The sequence below is a fragment of the Rhamphochromis sp. 'chilingali' genome (assembly GCF_963969265.1).
Source record: "Rhamphochromis sp. 'chilingali' genome assembly, chromosome: 2".
In the NCBI taxonomy this organism is placed as follows: domain Eukaryota; kingdom Metazoa; phylum Chordata; class Actinopteri; order Cichliformes; family Cichlidae; genus Rhamphochromis; species Rhamphochromis sp. 'chilingali'.
The window spans coordinates 52,079,944-52,094,973 of record NC_137930.1 but is presented as its reverse complement, the minus strand read 5'-3'; the positions used below and the strand labels follow the sequence as shown (position 1 = coordinate 52,094,973).

Here is a 15,030-nt window from a genome sequence, read left to right as displayed (position 1 = left end):
TGTCATGAAGTGTCTGACTGTGGGCGTGCACGGGAAGTGGGACCGTGGGACATTAATACACACCGGACTTCACAGTCTATGTTGCATGGCTCGTTGACGGCTTCGGGATGAGGTAAATGTTCACAGCGTTGGTCCGACACCTCAAGGTGATCGCTCCTACGCACACACACTCTCTTCCGTCTTCGCTCACCTACACACACACACACACACACACACACACACACACACACACGCACAAACAGTGAAACAAAGCAACGTTCAGATCGTTCAACATCTGGTAGTCACTTTACTTAAAAATATCACATTTCATCGCCTTTAACAAGTCTTGCTAGCTTTCTAACATTCAATCCTCCAGCCTTAGGGGTGTGCAGGTCTCACACCCCTCAAACACACGCTGTGCACTCTGATCCACTGGGAAACCGAGTAGCTTGCTACTAAAACGGAAATTTGTGGGGTGTAGTAAAACCAGGCGAAGGTGAAGGTGTCAGGTAATGCGATTACCTGGGATCAGAATGGGGTTGCAAAGAAGGGGCTCTTTAGAAACCAGATGCCGATTGAGTAAGTTTTTAAAATCTAGAGGTGTGAGTAACATGATGGAGAAGAAATCAAAATATTAATAATATTAATTAATAATAATATTTGCACTGAAGCTCACACTATACATTTTGATCCTGTATACTTCACACTTTTGGAGTGTTTGGCCATTGACTCTTCACAAAGACAAATGCTGCACATTTTGAACAACAGTGAGCTTAAAAAATATTCATTTCTGTATTTATGAAGGCATCCCAGCAGCTCAAAAGGTCCCTTCCCCCCATTTCTGAAGTGATTTTAAATTCACAGAAGCCAATGAAAAATGATCGTGTTCTTCATGTGTGGAGATTTGGAAGCCAAGAGATCTTACCCTGGCAGATGCGGTTGCACTCGAGCCAGGAGCCTGAGGGATCCCAGACAAACTGCTCCCTGTGTTCCTCAATGGGTATGTTAAAGGAGTAACGAACATCTGGGTTGTAGAGGTTTCCCACACACAGGACCTGTGGGAATAACGTTGGAAAAGGCGAGGTCAAAGGTCTGACATGCTTATTATTTTGTCCATACAGAGTTCTCACCTCTTTAACAGAGGGATTAAGATCAGTGTGTCACTAGGTGAGAACGAAAGCAAACTTTTGCAGAAAAGAGACGCAGAGGTGAAAACTGAAGCGGTGTGGGGAGAAACATTAACAGAAGAACACACAGTATGCAAATAATCAAAGCAGAACTGATATAGTAATAACATAAAGTTGACTTAAGCATTAAAAGAAAACAAACTTCCTATTAATACCTGCAGAATGAGCTCCTCCTCAATACGGTCAGTGCAGTTAATGCGCTCAACTTTTGTGTCTGAGCCGCTGTAATCAATGACGGTTCCCTTGAAGTCGATTTCCCTTTTGAACATGGCCACCACAAAGTTTCCATTCAGGAGGAAATTGGAATGGCTATCGGATAATGCTGGAATGACATTCGAATAAGAACGACACATTTCACCACAAGAGACAGAAGAAGGAAAGCTTTGCCCTCGCAATTTGAAGTTTGGGGAATGCGCGAGACGGCATTTGTCACTTTCAGCCTACATTTAAAGTAAACAGTCTGGCAGACAGCTGCCAACCTATTGTTCTGCCGTCCGAGGAGGTACCGTATGTTGAAACAGCGGTGACACCAAATTGCATTTATTTGGAGTCAGACTCCGGGACTCTCTTCGGTGATTGACACTGGAGTGGAAACAAAGGATCTTCACTGACTGCAAATACACACAAATACCTAAACAACCACCTCTGAATTACAGTCTGTGAGTACATGCCAAAACAATGCATCTAATCAAGCCTAGTAAAAACTTTTGTTGTTTTGCATTTAAATCTGCAAGTTGTGCAATGCCAAATAATCAGAGAGAATTGACAATGATGCACGCAGATAACTTATGGCAACATATCACATATTTCTTATGCCTGCAGAAGAATTTGTGCACTGTCCAGAATCGTGTACGCATAAATGATGAACAATGAAGAAAAGACATTAATGTGCAATTTTCATTACACAAGGAAAAAGAAAAGAGCGAAGAAAAAGGGAGAAAGATTGATAGCACCCATGGGAGTAGCCAAATGAGAAAGCAATTATGTTTATTTACTGAATTCAAAGTAGCACTCATTCAGAGCATACTCGGAGTACTGGCGACAGAGACGTCTGATGTTTCACCAGCTCTGAAAGGCTGTTCTTGACTCACGGCACAGCGCAAACGCTGTATTTACATGATTTTTGTTTTTCAACCTGTTTCGTTGGAGTATTTTGAAATATTGTCACAATATACACGTAATAAATGGAGAAAAATGGCGCCTGAACTTCTAAGCCACTGACACCCATTTATGTCACCCTGATCTTCTCTAAACAAATTCCTCCATATTGCACCAGCTGAAGTGGCAAAACTGAAAGGGTGTTGCAAACATTGACCATATTTAATGCAGACAGCACTCCCAGAATTGGCGGGGCAAAAGGGGTCCACCAGAAATTTCTTCTGACAATTGGAATTAAAACATCTTGAACACAACTTGATCCATCTGAAACATGGATGCCTGTACACTTTACAAAGGGGGCAAAAGAGCTTCTCTCTTCTCTTTTGCTTGTCTTTTTTCTTTTCCTGTGTCCTCCTCTTGCTCACATGCAAGCACAGAATAGGTCCATCTGACCCTAAAACCCTTATTTCTACTTCCATGCAGCTCAAGCTCCACATGCATCTAATTAGCACTTATTGCTGCCTCATTTATCTTTCCGAGTGGTTGACACTCCATTTGCTTACCCTCAACCAACGCTCCTCACATTTCCTCGATATACGTGCTCAGTAAAAAAAGAGAAAAAAAAGTCCTTTTCCTTTCATTTTTGAAAACAGTTTGACAGTAACTTGGCTCGTTTCTCGAGTTCAACCCCTTTTTCATTAACATCTGCCTTTACTGCTCTGGGTCACCGAGTCAGCGCGGTTTATGGTCATGGCATTGACCTATGAGATGAGAACCGAAGAAATGTAATGTATACATCTGACTGGTTTGGACTGCCACCGCATTCAGACTGAATGCTTTTAAATTTGACCTGGTGTTGCTTTAAAAACCACACCTTCTTACTGGTACACTCACCGAGGTAGTTGTCATCTTCTGGTTTTCCAGAGTAGCTGACCTGTTTGATATCAATGTTCATGGCTCCAGCTGGAATCCGAACCACTGTGTTGTAACCTAAAGAAGAAGAAAGAAACAAAACCAGGCAAACAAGAGACTGAGACCGTTTTTAAGAACTTTCAAGAGGGAAAAACGTAGCTACGATAACACCAATGCACTGAACACTCCCCACTGTGATTTCCATAATAGCTTCACTATGCTACACCAAATTCCTCTTAGGGAAGTTCCAACCACTAGGGATTTAAATGTCACACTTGGAAAAATACAAAAAAAAAAGTCTAGTCATCTCAAATAACCTGCAGGAGGCCCTGTTATAGTCTCAGAGGCCTGACCGTTAAATTATATGTAATTATTCCCTGGACTTACCTTTGGCCTGTAATTACTACACCAGGCCTGTTGTCCCATGATAAACTAACAGAGAAGGCGACTGAGCATGAGCAAGAGAAAGAGCCTGTGAAGACCAAAATATGATAACCGAGATGCAGGTATGAAGGTTTAACAACAAATTAAGCAAAACACAGAACCAGCGAGACCAAACTGGGACCAGAATTTGCATGAACTGCATTCATAATGAGCAGCTGTTTGGTGCAACCATTGTCTTGCACTTTTGGTCTCTCTAATAGACTGCCTTTAGTCTAATGTTTGCAACAGGTGGTGGAAAGGTAAACTAGGAGTCGATTTATTATTTACTCATTTCCTTTTTCATATAGGCTCAGCTTGAGAGTCACAAGTGAGAAGTGAAAGGAATAAAATACAAGAGGTGGGTTTGAAGCGATCTGACAATTAGCCTGACACCTTAAGCCACTCGGGGGCAGCACTTGTTTTACATATCTTCTTCTCATCAGCCTTGTAGATCTCACACATGTAGGTCTTTCTCTTTCTGTCTGTTAGTCTTGATTTGAAATGAGCTGCACCAAACAGAGATGACAGACAGTAAGGTTTTTTTTTCGTCTTGACACTTTTCACTCATAAAGATTTGCGTGAAACAAAACAAAAACCTTGCCAAAGTTGCCTTTTGAGTTCACTGTTACTGCTTTTAAGTGCTATGTCACATTCACTACCTAGAGCCACTTGGGTAACGATAAGCTCACAGGCCCACAGAAATACATCAGGAACAGCCAACACTAGACCCTCCCTGAGGCTACGTGGTATCTCCTAGCTTAGCGACTGACCGCACACACAATCAGCCCTCACCACAGAGTGACCCAGAAAAGAATAGTAAATACAACACCCCGAGGTTAAAACAAACAAACAAAAAAAAACTTGCACTTGTGGAATGATTTGGTTTACCTTGTACAGACTACTTTCTGACACTAGCGAGAAGGAATACTATATAGTATTTGCTTTGCTAAAGAAAATTAGCTTGTGTTTTTAATCCCTTAAGTATTTTGTGTACAGATTATTTTCATTTTAAGTGAAGAACATTGAGGAAACTTCAGTAAAAGGCGGATGGTGTGGGAGTTCTTGATTCACAATAACTATCAACAGTTAATGTAAGTGAGTCACCAATTCCTGTGTTTTAACACAGTTTTTTAAAGAATAATAATGTATTTGTGCTATTTGAAGTATTATCGGGCCTTGGTGTTAGCTACAAAAGCATGTTTAATACAAATTGTATTGCGAACATAAAGATATTTGTTTACAAGTAAAAGGAACCAGACTTATGGTTGACAGTTCATCATTTTGTGTCGGCTGGTGAAGAAGGATTAAGGGGAAAACTAAGTAAACACAATGAATGAAACGCGGACAAAAAAAGGAATAAATCAAGAGACATGAAAAGAAAAAGAATAAAAGGTTCAATGGCAAGAAGACAGGCTCAGACTCAAGACAGGAGCAGAGGGATATCCTGCCTGGGCTACACTCCCACTCCTTCTTTTTTCTTTTTGTCGTTCTTATGGTTAAGCCAGATTTCCAGGGCTGAGGTCAGTGCCTGATTTGGTTGAATACAGTCCTCAAACACTTTGCCACCCCTGAGCCAAAGGAGCGCAGAAAAAGGAAGATGGATAGAGATGCTAAAGTTGAGTGCCAAACTAGCACAGTACAAATGACAGAGGCCACACCCATAGCTTTTTATGCTAATGCTGGTCCTGTTTTACTGCCCAGACTTAAAAAGGATTGGATGCAATCAGCAGTTGGCCCACAGTGAGGCACTGCTTTAAGCACCACAGCTGAAAGGGGATGATGTCAGGTTTGTGTTTGCTATCAAAAGACCAGACTGAGTGACATGAACAAAGTTTGTAAAGCTTTAGAGCAAACTGCTTTCATGTATTTTTTCCCCCAAAATTTGTCCAAAGCATACATTGTTCTTCACATCAAGCTTAACATGTTAACCATAACCATACATGACATCAGTGCCTAATATGAACATATTGAATGTCAGTGTTGTAGCCTCATATAACTAAAAGTCTTTCTAAGCTCGTCTATGTTTGCTGCATATACAATTTATAACAGCCTGTTTATTTGCAGAATGTGCTGACATATGTTTTGTGGAACAGTCAGTTATTAATGGACAGAGCGTGCAATCTGAGCTGAGAGGGACTTACCATACTGAGCATCATTGAAGGTTCCTTCCAGAGTTTTGCACGATGAGTTGTCGCCGCCACACACGCCGCACTTGTCGTTCCTGGCCTTTGAGTTCAGCACATGATCGCAGCCCGCTTGCTGCAGAAGTGCAGAAGATAGAAAAGACAGAAATGTGTGCTTTAGAGTGAAGCTCCTGACAGCGCGCAACTAAGCTGAAGCTGACGGCGTCGGAGGGTATGTGAGCAAGTATTGCTTTGAGTGTAATCGGGAAAAACAAGGAGCACGCAGACATACCCTGCAGAGGCCCTGCACACAGATGTCGTAAGTGTCTGGCCCGCACGGTGTGCCGTCGATGACACGGTCCTTCAGTTGATAGTATGCCGTAGTCCCAGCAACCCGGCAAAAGAGCTTGCACCGATCCTTCATTAATACTTAAAGGATACAAAGAAAACAATTAAATTAAAATTCTGAGCAATAAAGATACATTTTCAGTGAAATCCTGCGAATCCTTAGGAAACAAACTTTTTAACTTAAACCTATTTACTTCTTTGTGACCCTCAGCAGACTCTTGCTTTATCTCTAATATTTAGACTCTAGAATATCTAGAATATTTATTCTCTGCATTTCGTTGCCCTGTACCTGTGCATGTGCAATGACAATAAAGTTGAATTCTATTCTATTCTATTCTATTCTAGATGGTATCTGACAGTGTACCCAGACCGGGGCTTGGCTTCTTCGCTTCAGCATCAATTAACTAAAAGAATCACTTGCAGCAACTTTGCCAGATGGTAATCTCATGGGGCAGACTATCTAGGCAGGGCCTGACATACATCTGTAAGAGAAAGCTGCCAGGAAGTTCATATGGAAAGACTTTATGTTGCCCTTGATTAGTGTCAATTAAAAGTTTACTTAAGGACACCTTAAAAAAAATACAGCTGTAGATTTTTATCATACATCCATCAATTTCTCAACAAAAATTGCCTGTCTTCCCCTGCCATGTATTAAAATTCAGGCACATTAGATTCAAATGCAATGGCTGTGGAGGCGTCGCAACTTTGTAGGTCTTGGTCCTTGCTTCTCTCTTACACACACTTGTGGATTTACAGATAAGTTTATTGACGTATTTGTGCAAACTGTGAGTAACTGGATGCAAACAAAAAATCACTTTAAAAATGTGGGATGTGGTGTTTAAGGTGAACGTTTACGTAAAGTTAAAGCTACATGCTCAGTTGCATTTAAATAGTGTGTATTGCTGATGGTGTGGCTTGAATGGTTTGGGTATACTCACTGCCACTGTACTTGGGGACCCAGCGGACGGTGGGAGGTAGACCATTGATGTTGAAGTGTTTGCCGTCAAACTGAGAGCACTGCTCTTCCCGGAAATCCTTCTGTCCTCGTGGGCATGGCTCAGTGTTGCAGGAGCGGAACTTCATTCTGCGACCCACACAGAACTTACCGCCGTTTCTGGGCCTACAACAACGGGAAAATTAACGATTACAGAGGCACTACGCAAAGTTTGAATTTAAAGATCACATTAAGTGATCTTTAAACATGTTGTTCACATCCAAATCACAGTTATCGCACACATATTTGCACTCTGACCGTCAATAACGATCTCATTATTTCTTATGAAGCACCTTGAGGCGACTTATGTTGTGATTTGGCGCTATATAAATAAAATTGAATTGAATTGAAATTGAATTGAATTACTCAGGCTTGTTGCAGTCTCTAGTGGTGCTTCTCGTTCCTCCACCACAGGACCTGGAGCAAACACTGTAGGGCCCCCAGGGACCCCACTCGCCATGGACTGGTTGCAGATCCAAATCTTTATTTACACACATCCCATGTCTGCAATACTGAAATGGAACACACACAAGCAAGAAGAGAGCATGTTAAAATGTATAAAAGCAACCCCTGCATTACTGAAGGCAACATAATCTAGTACAGCACACCTGGGCACAGTGTTCTTCTTCGCCATCTCAGTCATCGGCTTATTAGATCTTTAGTCCCACATGAGAAAATTGCATTTCCACAACACAATCGATAGTAAGAGGAAATTTAATGAACACAATGACAATCTGACACTCACAAAAGTGGTTTAGTGTATCTCTAACCCGACCCCTGTATTCCAAACTTTATATTTTATAAGCCATCTTCGGAATTAAAAAACAAAATACGGGAACACAGAGCTTTCATGCAACAGACCCAATTATCCCACAAATAAGGCTTCCAGTGTCAAGCAGTGTGTACCCGCTAAGCAACTTTTGCCAAAAAGAACTAATACCGCTTTCATAAGCAAAGCACAGCACGCACATTTCCCTTTGTGTGTAACCAAATCCTCCTCTCAGTGACTAAGATATCAGAGGGTCCTGTTCAGAGAAAGAATGCAGGACAAGACGGCGTCTGTCTGGGTACGTAGCCCGCCGTCCGGGCACACAGGCGAGGGGAGCAGTGGCACCATGATAAGGAAACTCTAGAGTCGTGATAACAAGAGGAAGAAAGTTCATTACTAGCCTGACATCAGAAGCTCCCTTCTCCTGCTCAGTTTTTTTATCCTTTAACCAGAAAAGGAAAACGTTCTTTCTGGACACCTCACAGTGTTTATTTTGACTGCACTCCGTTTGTCGGGAGCTTCATGTCCATCCTGTTACTCCCACCCCCAGCTCCAATCAGCTGAGAAATGAATCTACTATGTCTAATCCTTTTTCCACTATGAGGCATTTGAGCGCCTGCGTCATGTTCTGAAGACTCATGAGAAAATGGAAACAAAACCGTGCCACATTTACTTCACTGGAATTTTATCATTTCAGCTCATTAGCCAGTGAGATCGGTCAATCAATCAGAGGTAGCTCCTGGGCAATGGCTGACCTGGTTAATTTCTGCTTTAATGCAAATTAACAACATGTATTCATTACCTCAGATGTACAAATGCAAAAGGGCATACACAAAACCACATGGAAGCAAGTACTATTTGGCTGCTTCTGCTATCCTGGCTTTGTTTGCATGTGTGTTTTACACACTTGTGGGTCTTTAATGATGGAGTGTAAAGTCTGTACACAATGGCAGGCAGGTGTTAAGAGCTGCAGGGTATGGACTAAACAAGCCACAAACATTTTCATAATCCGGGCCTAGTTTGAGGAATTCCCGGGCTCACTCCTCCTGAGTCCGAGTCTAGCGTAAATGCAAACTGAACGCGCCGATAATTCTGTTGGAGCGCAAACAATGAATTAAGAAAAGAATCAAATGGAAAGTGCTGAAAAGAATTTGATAAAGCATGCGCATTATTGGAAATAGTTTCCATGCCACAGAAAAAGGCAAACAGGTGCTGGACTTTGGAGCTCACCGAGTTCATGGAACTGTCAATGAAACACATTTAGGCAGTAAGTCCAAAAGCTTTCCTTTGTTACAGCAAATAGTTTCCCCTCCCCTTGCAGCCCCCCACGCTCAACTTGAGGAGTGTCAGCCCAGACCTGAGCATCCCTTCTATACCTCTTCTCCAGGGCTACCCATCCCCCCTTATCCCCTCACGGTGAATTGCAAAGGTCGAGCGGAGACCACCAGAGTGCAGACAGGCAGCAGGACCCACGGAGCTGTCAAACACAAGGCTGACTGTCTGTCACAGAGGACCACGGACTGTGTAAGCCTCTGAGGCATTCCACTATCCATGCTGGCACCCTCTGTTTACATCCGTTTTGTTTGGCCTGAAAAGGTGATGTGGTGAAAAAAAAGAAAGGAGGAATGGGGGGGGGGGGGGTGGAAACCAAAAAAAAAAGAAAAAAAACACACATAAGTGCGCAAATGTGAATGTGTATTAAGTGTTAAGAATGACTGCTTAGGGTCTGAAGGCACTTGGATCCACACTCACTTCCAATTAGGTTCCTACCAAAGAGCACATACACATTTGGAAAACACTGAAATAAAAAGGCGCATTTAGCAAAGCCCAAGTGCCCATTAAGGACACCAGGCGAGCCTCTTTTTGCTGAAAAGATTGTCAAATTTTGACCTCAGCTGGGAATGTGTTGAAACACTTGGAGGTCCCGTGAGAGAAACCCATCCAGCTGTGACTAGCATGTGTTTCAAATTAGAAATTTCACAAAGGTACAAGCTAACTTACCAGCTCATATGAAAGTATGCATATGTGCATACACCTATATTGCATGCATGTATATATATAGATCATGTAAGCTGAAATATACCCAATACCTTTGCCTCTTGGCTCTTAATGACATACTCAATAAAGATTAAATGAGTAGCCCATGGAGTCACAGAGAGCAGTTACCAGCATGCTAACTCAAACAGTGAAAATAGTAAGGACAGCAGCATCTGCTCTGAGCACCTCAGCTGCTTTGGAAGTTAGCGCCCTGTAATTGCCAGAAAACTGTTGCAGAGAGCGCCTCATTTCTGAACCCAAGCCATACATCACAAGAGGAATGAGAAGGTAGAGGACTGATTTAAAAAGCACTCCGCTCTTTCATTTTAACACGGCCATTTCCAAAAGTCATCACCTTTCATGCGGGCGGTGCCTTTCTCATGCCTCTGGGTTAGGAGTTCACCTCGGATGGTTGGGGGTTTGTGTATTGTCTCCAGCAGCTGGGAGCCCCCTTTCCTCCCAACAATGCAAAATTAAAACAGACTGCAATCTTAGAAATGCTAGAAACATCTGGAGCAACCCCTCAAAATGCGATGGCATGGACCACCGCAGTTAATTTTCAATATGGCGTCATTTTGTTTTACGTGTTTTATCGCTTGTCCTGGAGGTGAGGGAAGCTGTAGAGGCCCAATGACAACATAGGATCATCTGCAGCACTTCCATTTGCTGGCCATGCGACTGGAAATCAGTCACCTTACAGCTGCTTTTACAGAGTGGATACACACAGACTCATTTTTTAGCCCATGCACGTGTTTTCACTGTCAGTTCCTCGAGTCTCCTCTTTGGTCGTGTCTTAAAAGACCATAAGACAAGACAGAGAAATGAGAAGACACATTGGAAGGAGTGTGGCAGACAACAGGAGAAACAACAACCTCTAATTTTATCTCCTCTTTGCTTCCTGTCCTCATTTGTGGTCTCCGTTTTTCCGAGGAGTGTAAGAAACATTTCCGTAATAAAAAAGGATTGATGATTGATGATTTTAGTAAATTGATCACCATTTTTGAGAAAAAAAACCTTTAAATATAAACCCAATCTGTGATTAGAACTTAACACCAGAACTGAGCAAAGCCACAATGTTACAATGCCACTCAAAGGTATAAAAGTATACAGTACCATTTGCTGTTTGATCCCGACAGACCCTGTGTCCAGGTAACTACCAGTCACACTCGTACAGCTGTTGTGTATATGTGTGTTTTCAAGTGCCATTATGGCAAAATGTGGTCACAGAAAAACTGCAGGTGGATCTACCAGCTAGTGGTCAAATGTTCATCTGTTTCTGCATGTCTCTGACTTTGGACAGGCACTACTAAAACAAAGATCTATGCAAGACACACTTTTGTGTGGTCTTCCATAGTTGGCTGTGATACTGTTCTCAAACTAATGACTAGTAAGTGCTTACCTATATATGTGCTCACCTAGTTTTAGATATACAATTACACAATCTACATACAAATGCAAAAAAGCTTCCTGCAAACAGCTGTAACAAACAAGCTCAACTTCAGACTCTTTTTGCTCAGCAGCATGCATCTGTGTGAGCAAAAATAGATCAGGTAAACTTACCAAACAACAGACAGGCAGAGTCAGCAATTATTTTTTTATTGGTTATTTTTAAGAAAGTTAAGCTCAAACATCCTCAGGAAGTGGTGGAGACTGCAAATACATTCGTTAGGCACATATGTTAACTCTAAATGAATGCTTATGTTGGGTCGTTGTAAGATGTGTAAAGAGACAACTGCTTGCTAACAAGTTAGCCAAATACATTATTGTGTACGTCAGTGTGGTTCAGAGAGAATACTCTCATAAGTGTCTCCCTGAACCATCCTTGTACAAGCCAGGAAGGGTTGACTGGCAAAATGATTGCACACTGACTAATCAACATGTCTCTTCTTATATAGTTACATCCTGGGACTGTGAGGACTCTCATACTTGGAATGTAACATAGAGCATCCATAGGCTTTGAGTCCTGCTCAAGCAAGAAAAGCTTGTTTAAGTTTGATACACATGTGCCCCAGTGCGCTGGGCAGTTCAGTTGTGTGCTATCATGTTTGCAGAAATAACGACACACAAACTCGACCAAAAACATGACCTCCTCTTGAGGTAATAAAGGCTTTCTACGTTAAGTCTGTGCTTGTGCAGGAAGTGGGTTCACTGCTACAGTCGGATGCAGTGTTTTCAGCTTCTTGCTGTTGTCCCATTATCTTGTAACTCTTTCCAAGTTCCACTGAATATATCGCCTTTCACACAGCGACGGGTTTAAATGTCACCACATTATAGCGTAATCAAGCAAATACACATGCAATGAAAGCTCCACTCAGTGGTTTCCGGACACAGAATTTCAATCAGTAAACTGCACGAATGCGAAAACAACAATCCTCTTGTTACCCCAAACCCACAGATATGTGTGCGATGATAGCAAATCAAAGTGGCAACATCCTGCAAATACCCAGAGATTAGCTGAGAGTAACACTGATACTGGCCTCGCGATCCCCATGCAGACGTGCACGCTCGCACAAGACTGCACACAAACGCACTGCCTGTCCCGGCATCGTACAACAAGTCTGTCAAGCTGCCAGCGGAGATCCAGCCAACACTCATCGCCTCCGCCAGCATACTCCATTCTGCCCCGGCTTCACTTTTCAAGACCCCACTATCTCAGCTCTAAATGGCTGAAACCAGAGCGGGTCGTCATTCTTTTCCAAACAAGATTCTGTAAATCAAAAGCAACTTCCTGTTTCTTAATTTACACTAACTGTTCATTTAAGCCATGAACAAGAGTATGTGGAAATCTTTCTTTCAAATATTTCACACACTAAAAACTTGGCTAGCAGCCACCACATTAAATAAATTTAAAAAACTAATTCATTGAATACTTCATCATTTCTTGCTGAGATGCTTTAGGTCAAAACCTTCATCCAAAAAAATAAAAAATAAAAAATAGAGCCAGCTTAAGCTCTGTTGCCTCTCTTTTGCCCCTCTGCCACCCGCTGAGCCACAACGTGGTGAGAAGCAGCACTGGGATCTTCAAAGGGTAGGATACTGATACAAGGCCTAGCAGCCCTGCACTTCGGCTTGACACTTATTGACCATGCAGGCTGGCCCCTAATCTATGCACACACAAAGACACATAGTTGCATGCACACATCTACACATGTGCATCTGCTCACACTTAAAAACAGGTACTTCTCCAATAAACGCACACATTGAAGCACACAATTAAAACACACACGCAAACAGTCGCAGCCAGGCGTGAAAGCGGCATCCTTTTGAAGGGTGAGGGGACTGAAACGGGGAAGGGCAAGAAAAGAGAGGATGGAGGGGGAAGGAGGGAGGAAGAGTGGTGGTGGTATTTATAGACAACAAGTGATGGGATGCCCTCGTTAGCGCACGGCCCACTGAGCCAGATGACAGAGGCAGCGGCCACGAGGTCATGTGACCGCATTACTCACTCCGGCACCCAGTGAAAGCAAAAGATGGGGAAGGAGGGTGGGAGGGAGACAAACAGGCAGGATTGGAGATATTCAGAGAAGAAGGGAACAGAGAGAGAGACAGAGAGAAAACTACCCATGAACCCTGCACTGCCCAATGCCCTGATTTAACTGAGCAGTATACAAACAAAGTTTTTCTCCACCTCCCTCTTTCATTTACAGGACATGCTACTCTCCCACTATTTGAGGCACTGCCCTCAATTACCCAATGTGGTCGAAACTTTGTTTCATAACTGGAGAGAGCAAAACTTCTTCCCAAAAAGCACAGAAGCGCAAGAGGGAAAATTAGTTTATGAGATGACATGGAATTGCTCAGAACGACACAGTAAGCAACAAAACACGTATCTGAAAAGAGCTGGGATCCTCAGTCCCCCAAACCCCCCCACCTCGACCCCTATCCCAGAGACATAGCTGCAATCCTACGAATCTGACAGCTAAAAGCCAAGAAGCCATGAGGGTCTGAGGCCCGTGCAGAGCCTAACACTTGAACCTAACCACGGACCAACGCAAAAGCAGAACCAAGACATGTAAAGAAGGAACAACGCAATTCTGGCACAAAAGAATGAAGAGGAGTCATCTGGGCATGCAGATTATCAGACTTTAAACATGCTCAAAGACACACAAGCACACCCCACTCAGACACCACATTAAAGAGCACTTGTGTGGGCAGGTGAGCGTTGGTGTAGGGTCCCCTGCTCTTTCAACTAACGCCACTTCAAAGAGCACCCTGCATGAAGATGAATCTGGGCCTCGGCACCACAAACAAAGGTGGTGCCACTGCTGACGCACACACAGGCAGAAATGAAAGAACATTTTTCTCTCATCTGTTATTCCAGAAAAAAAGAAAAGGAGAAAACATTCAGTGAGCAGCAGTTCTCTTGGTGAAAGTGCCTTGTTTGATACCAGAGGTCAGAGGAGAATGGCCAAGCTGCTTCGAGCTGACAGGAAGGCGACAGTAACTCAACCACTCATTACGTCCAATGTATGCAGAAGAGCATCACTGAACAGAAAACATGTGGAACCCTTGAAACAGATGGGCTACAACTAGAGTTGGATGTCTCAAGACCGGTCTTGGTCTCTTTTACGTGGTCTTGGTCTTGCCTTGGTCTCAACGGACTTTGGTCTTGGTCTCGCTGTCTCAGATCGACATAGTGGTCGGGAGATTTGGAGTCAACAGTATCCCTGACACACATTGTAACGTTCGATAATGTGTCCTGCGCAAAAGCATCAGCTCTAAGAGCCGTGCTTACAGAGTGCTTTGTAGTGAATCAGAAGAGTCGACTCCCATTGGGCGAGAGCCGGCTCCTCACTTAATTTCCTTTCACTGCTCAGCTCTCACACAGTGGCTCAGCTATGCTCCAATCCCTCCATATTGTGGCCAATCACATGCGAGGATATAGGATAATATCATTATGTGAAAAACAGAGAGGGTGAGAGACGCGGCAGTCAAGTGGAGCGTGCTTCTGTCCTCTCGGTAAGTGAGTGCATCGCAAAAACACATATATATGCCTGACACCTGTAAACGAAGCAGCATCTGGCTGCAGTTTAAAGACTTTTTTGTCTCATCTCGACTTTGTCTTGGTCTTGACTCGGTCTGTCTTGGTCTTGGTCTTGTCTTGGTCTCGATACCCTCTGGTCTTGGTATTGTCTTGGTCTTAGTTTAGGCGATCTTGAC

General features: G+C 43.0%; 1 protein-coding gene across 1 annotated transcript in view; it reads right to left on the bottom strand.

The window, feature by feature from the left end:
• Positions 1-15,030, bottom strand: part of LOC308384327 (A disintegrin and metalloproteinase with thrombospondin motifs 20) — a 78,893-nt gene that overhangs the window by 30,543 nt on the left and 33,320 nt on the right. The window contains exons 12-19 of the mRNA XM_080862827.1: positions 7,431-7,576; positions 7,009-7,190; positions 6,015-6,151; positions 5,741-5,858; positions 3,159-3,254; positions 1,322-1,488; positions 905-1,034; positions 64-190 (exon numbers count right to left, since the gene is read on the bottom strand). Coding sequence (XP_080718953.1) covers positions 64-190; positions 905-1,034; positions 1,322-1,488; positions 3,159-3,254; positions 5,741-5,858; positions 6,015-6,151; positions 7,009-7,190; positions 7,431-7,576 — 1,103 coding nt within the window. The remainder of the gene's footprint in view (positions 1-63; positions 191-904; positions 1,035-1,321; positions 1,489-3,158; positions 3,255-5,740; positions 5,859-6,014; positions 6,152-7,008; positions 7,191-7,430; positions 7,577-15,030) is intronic.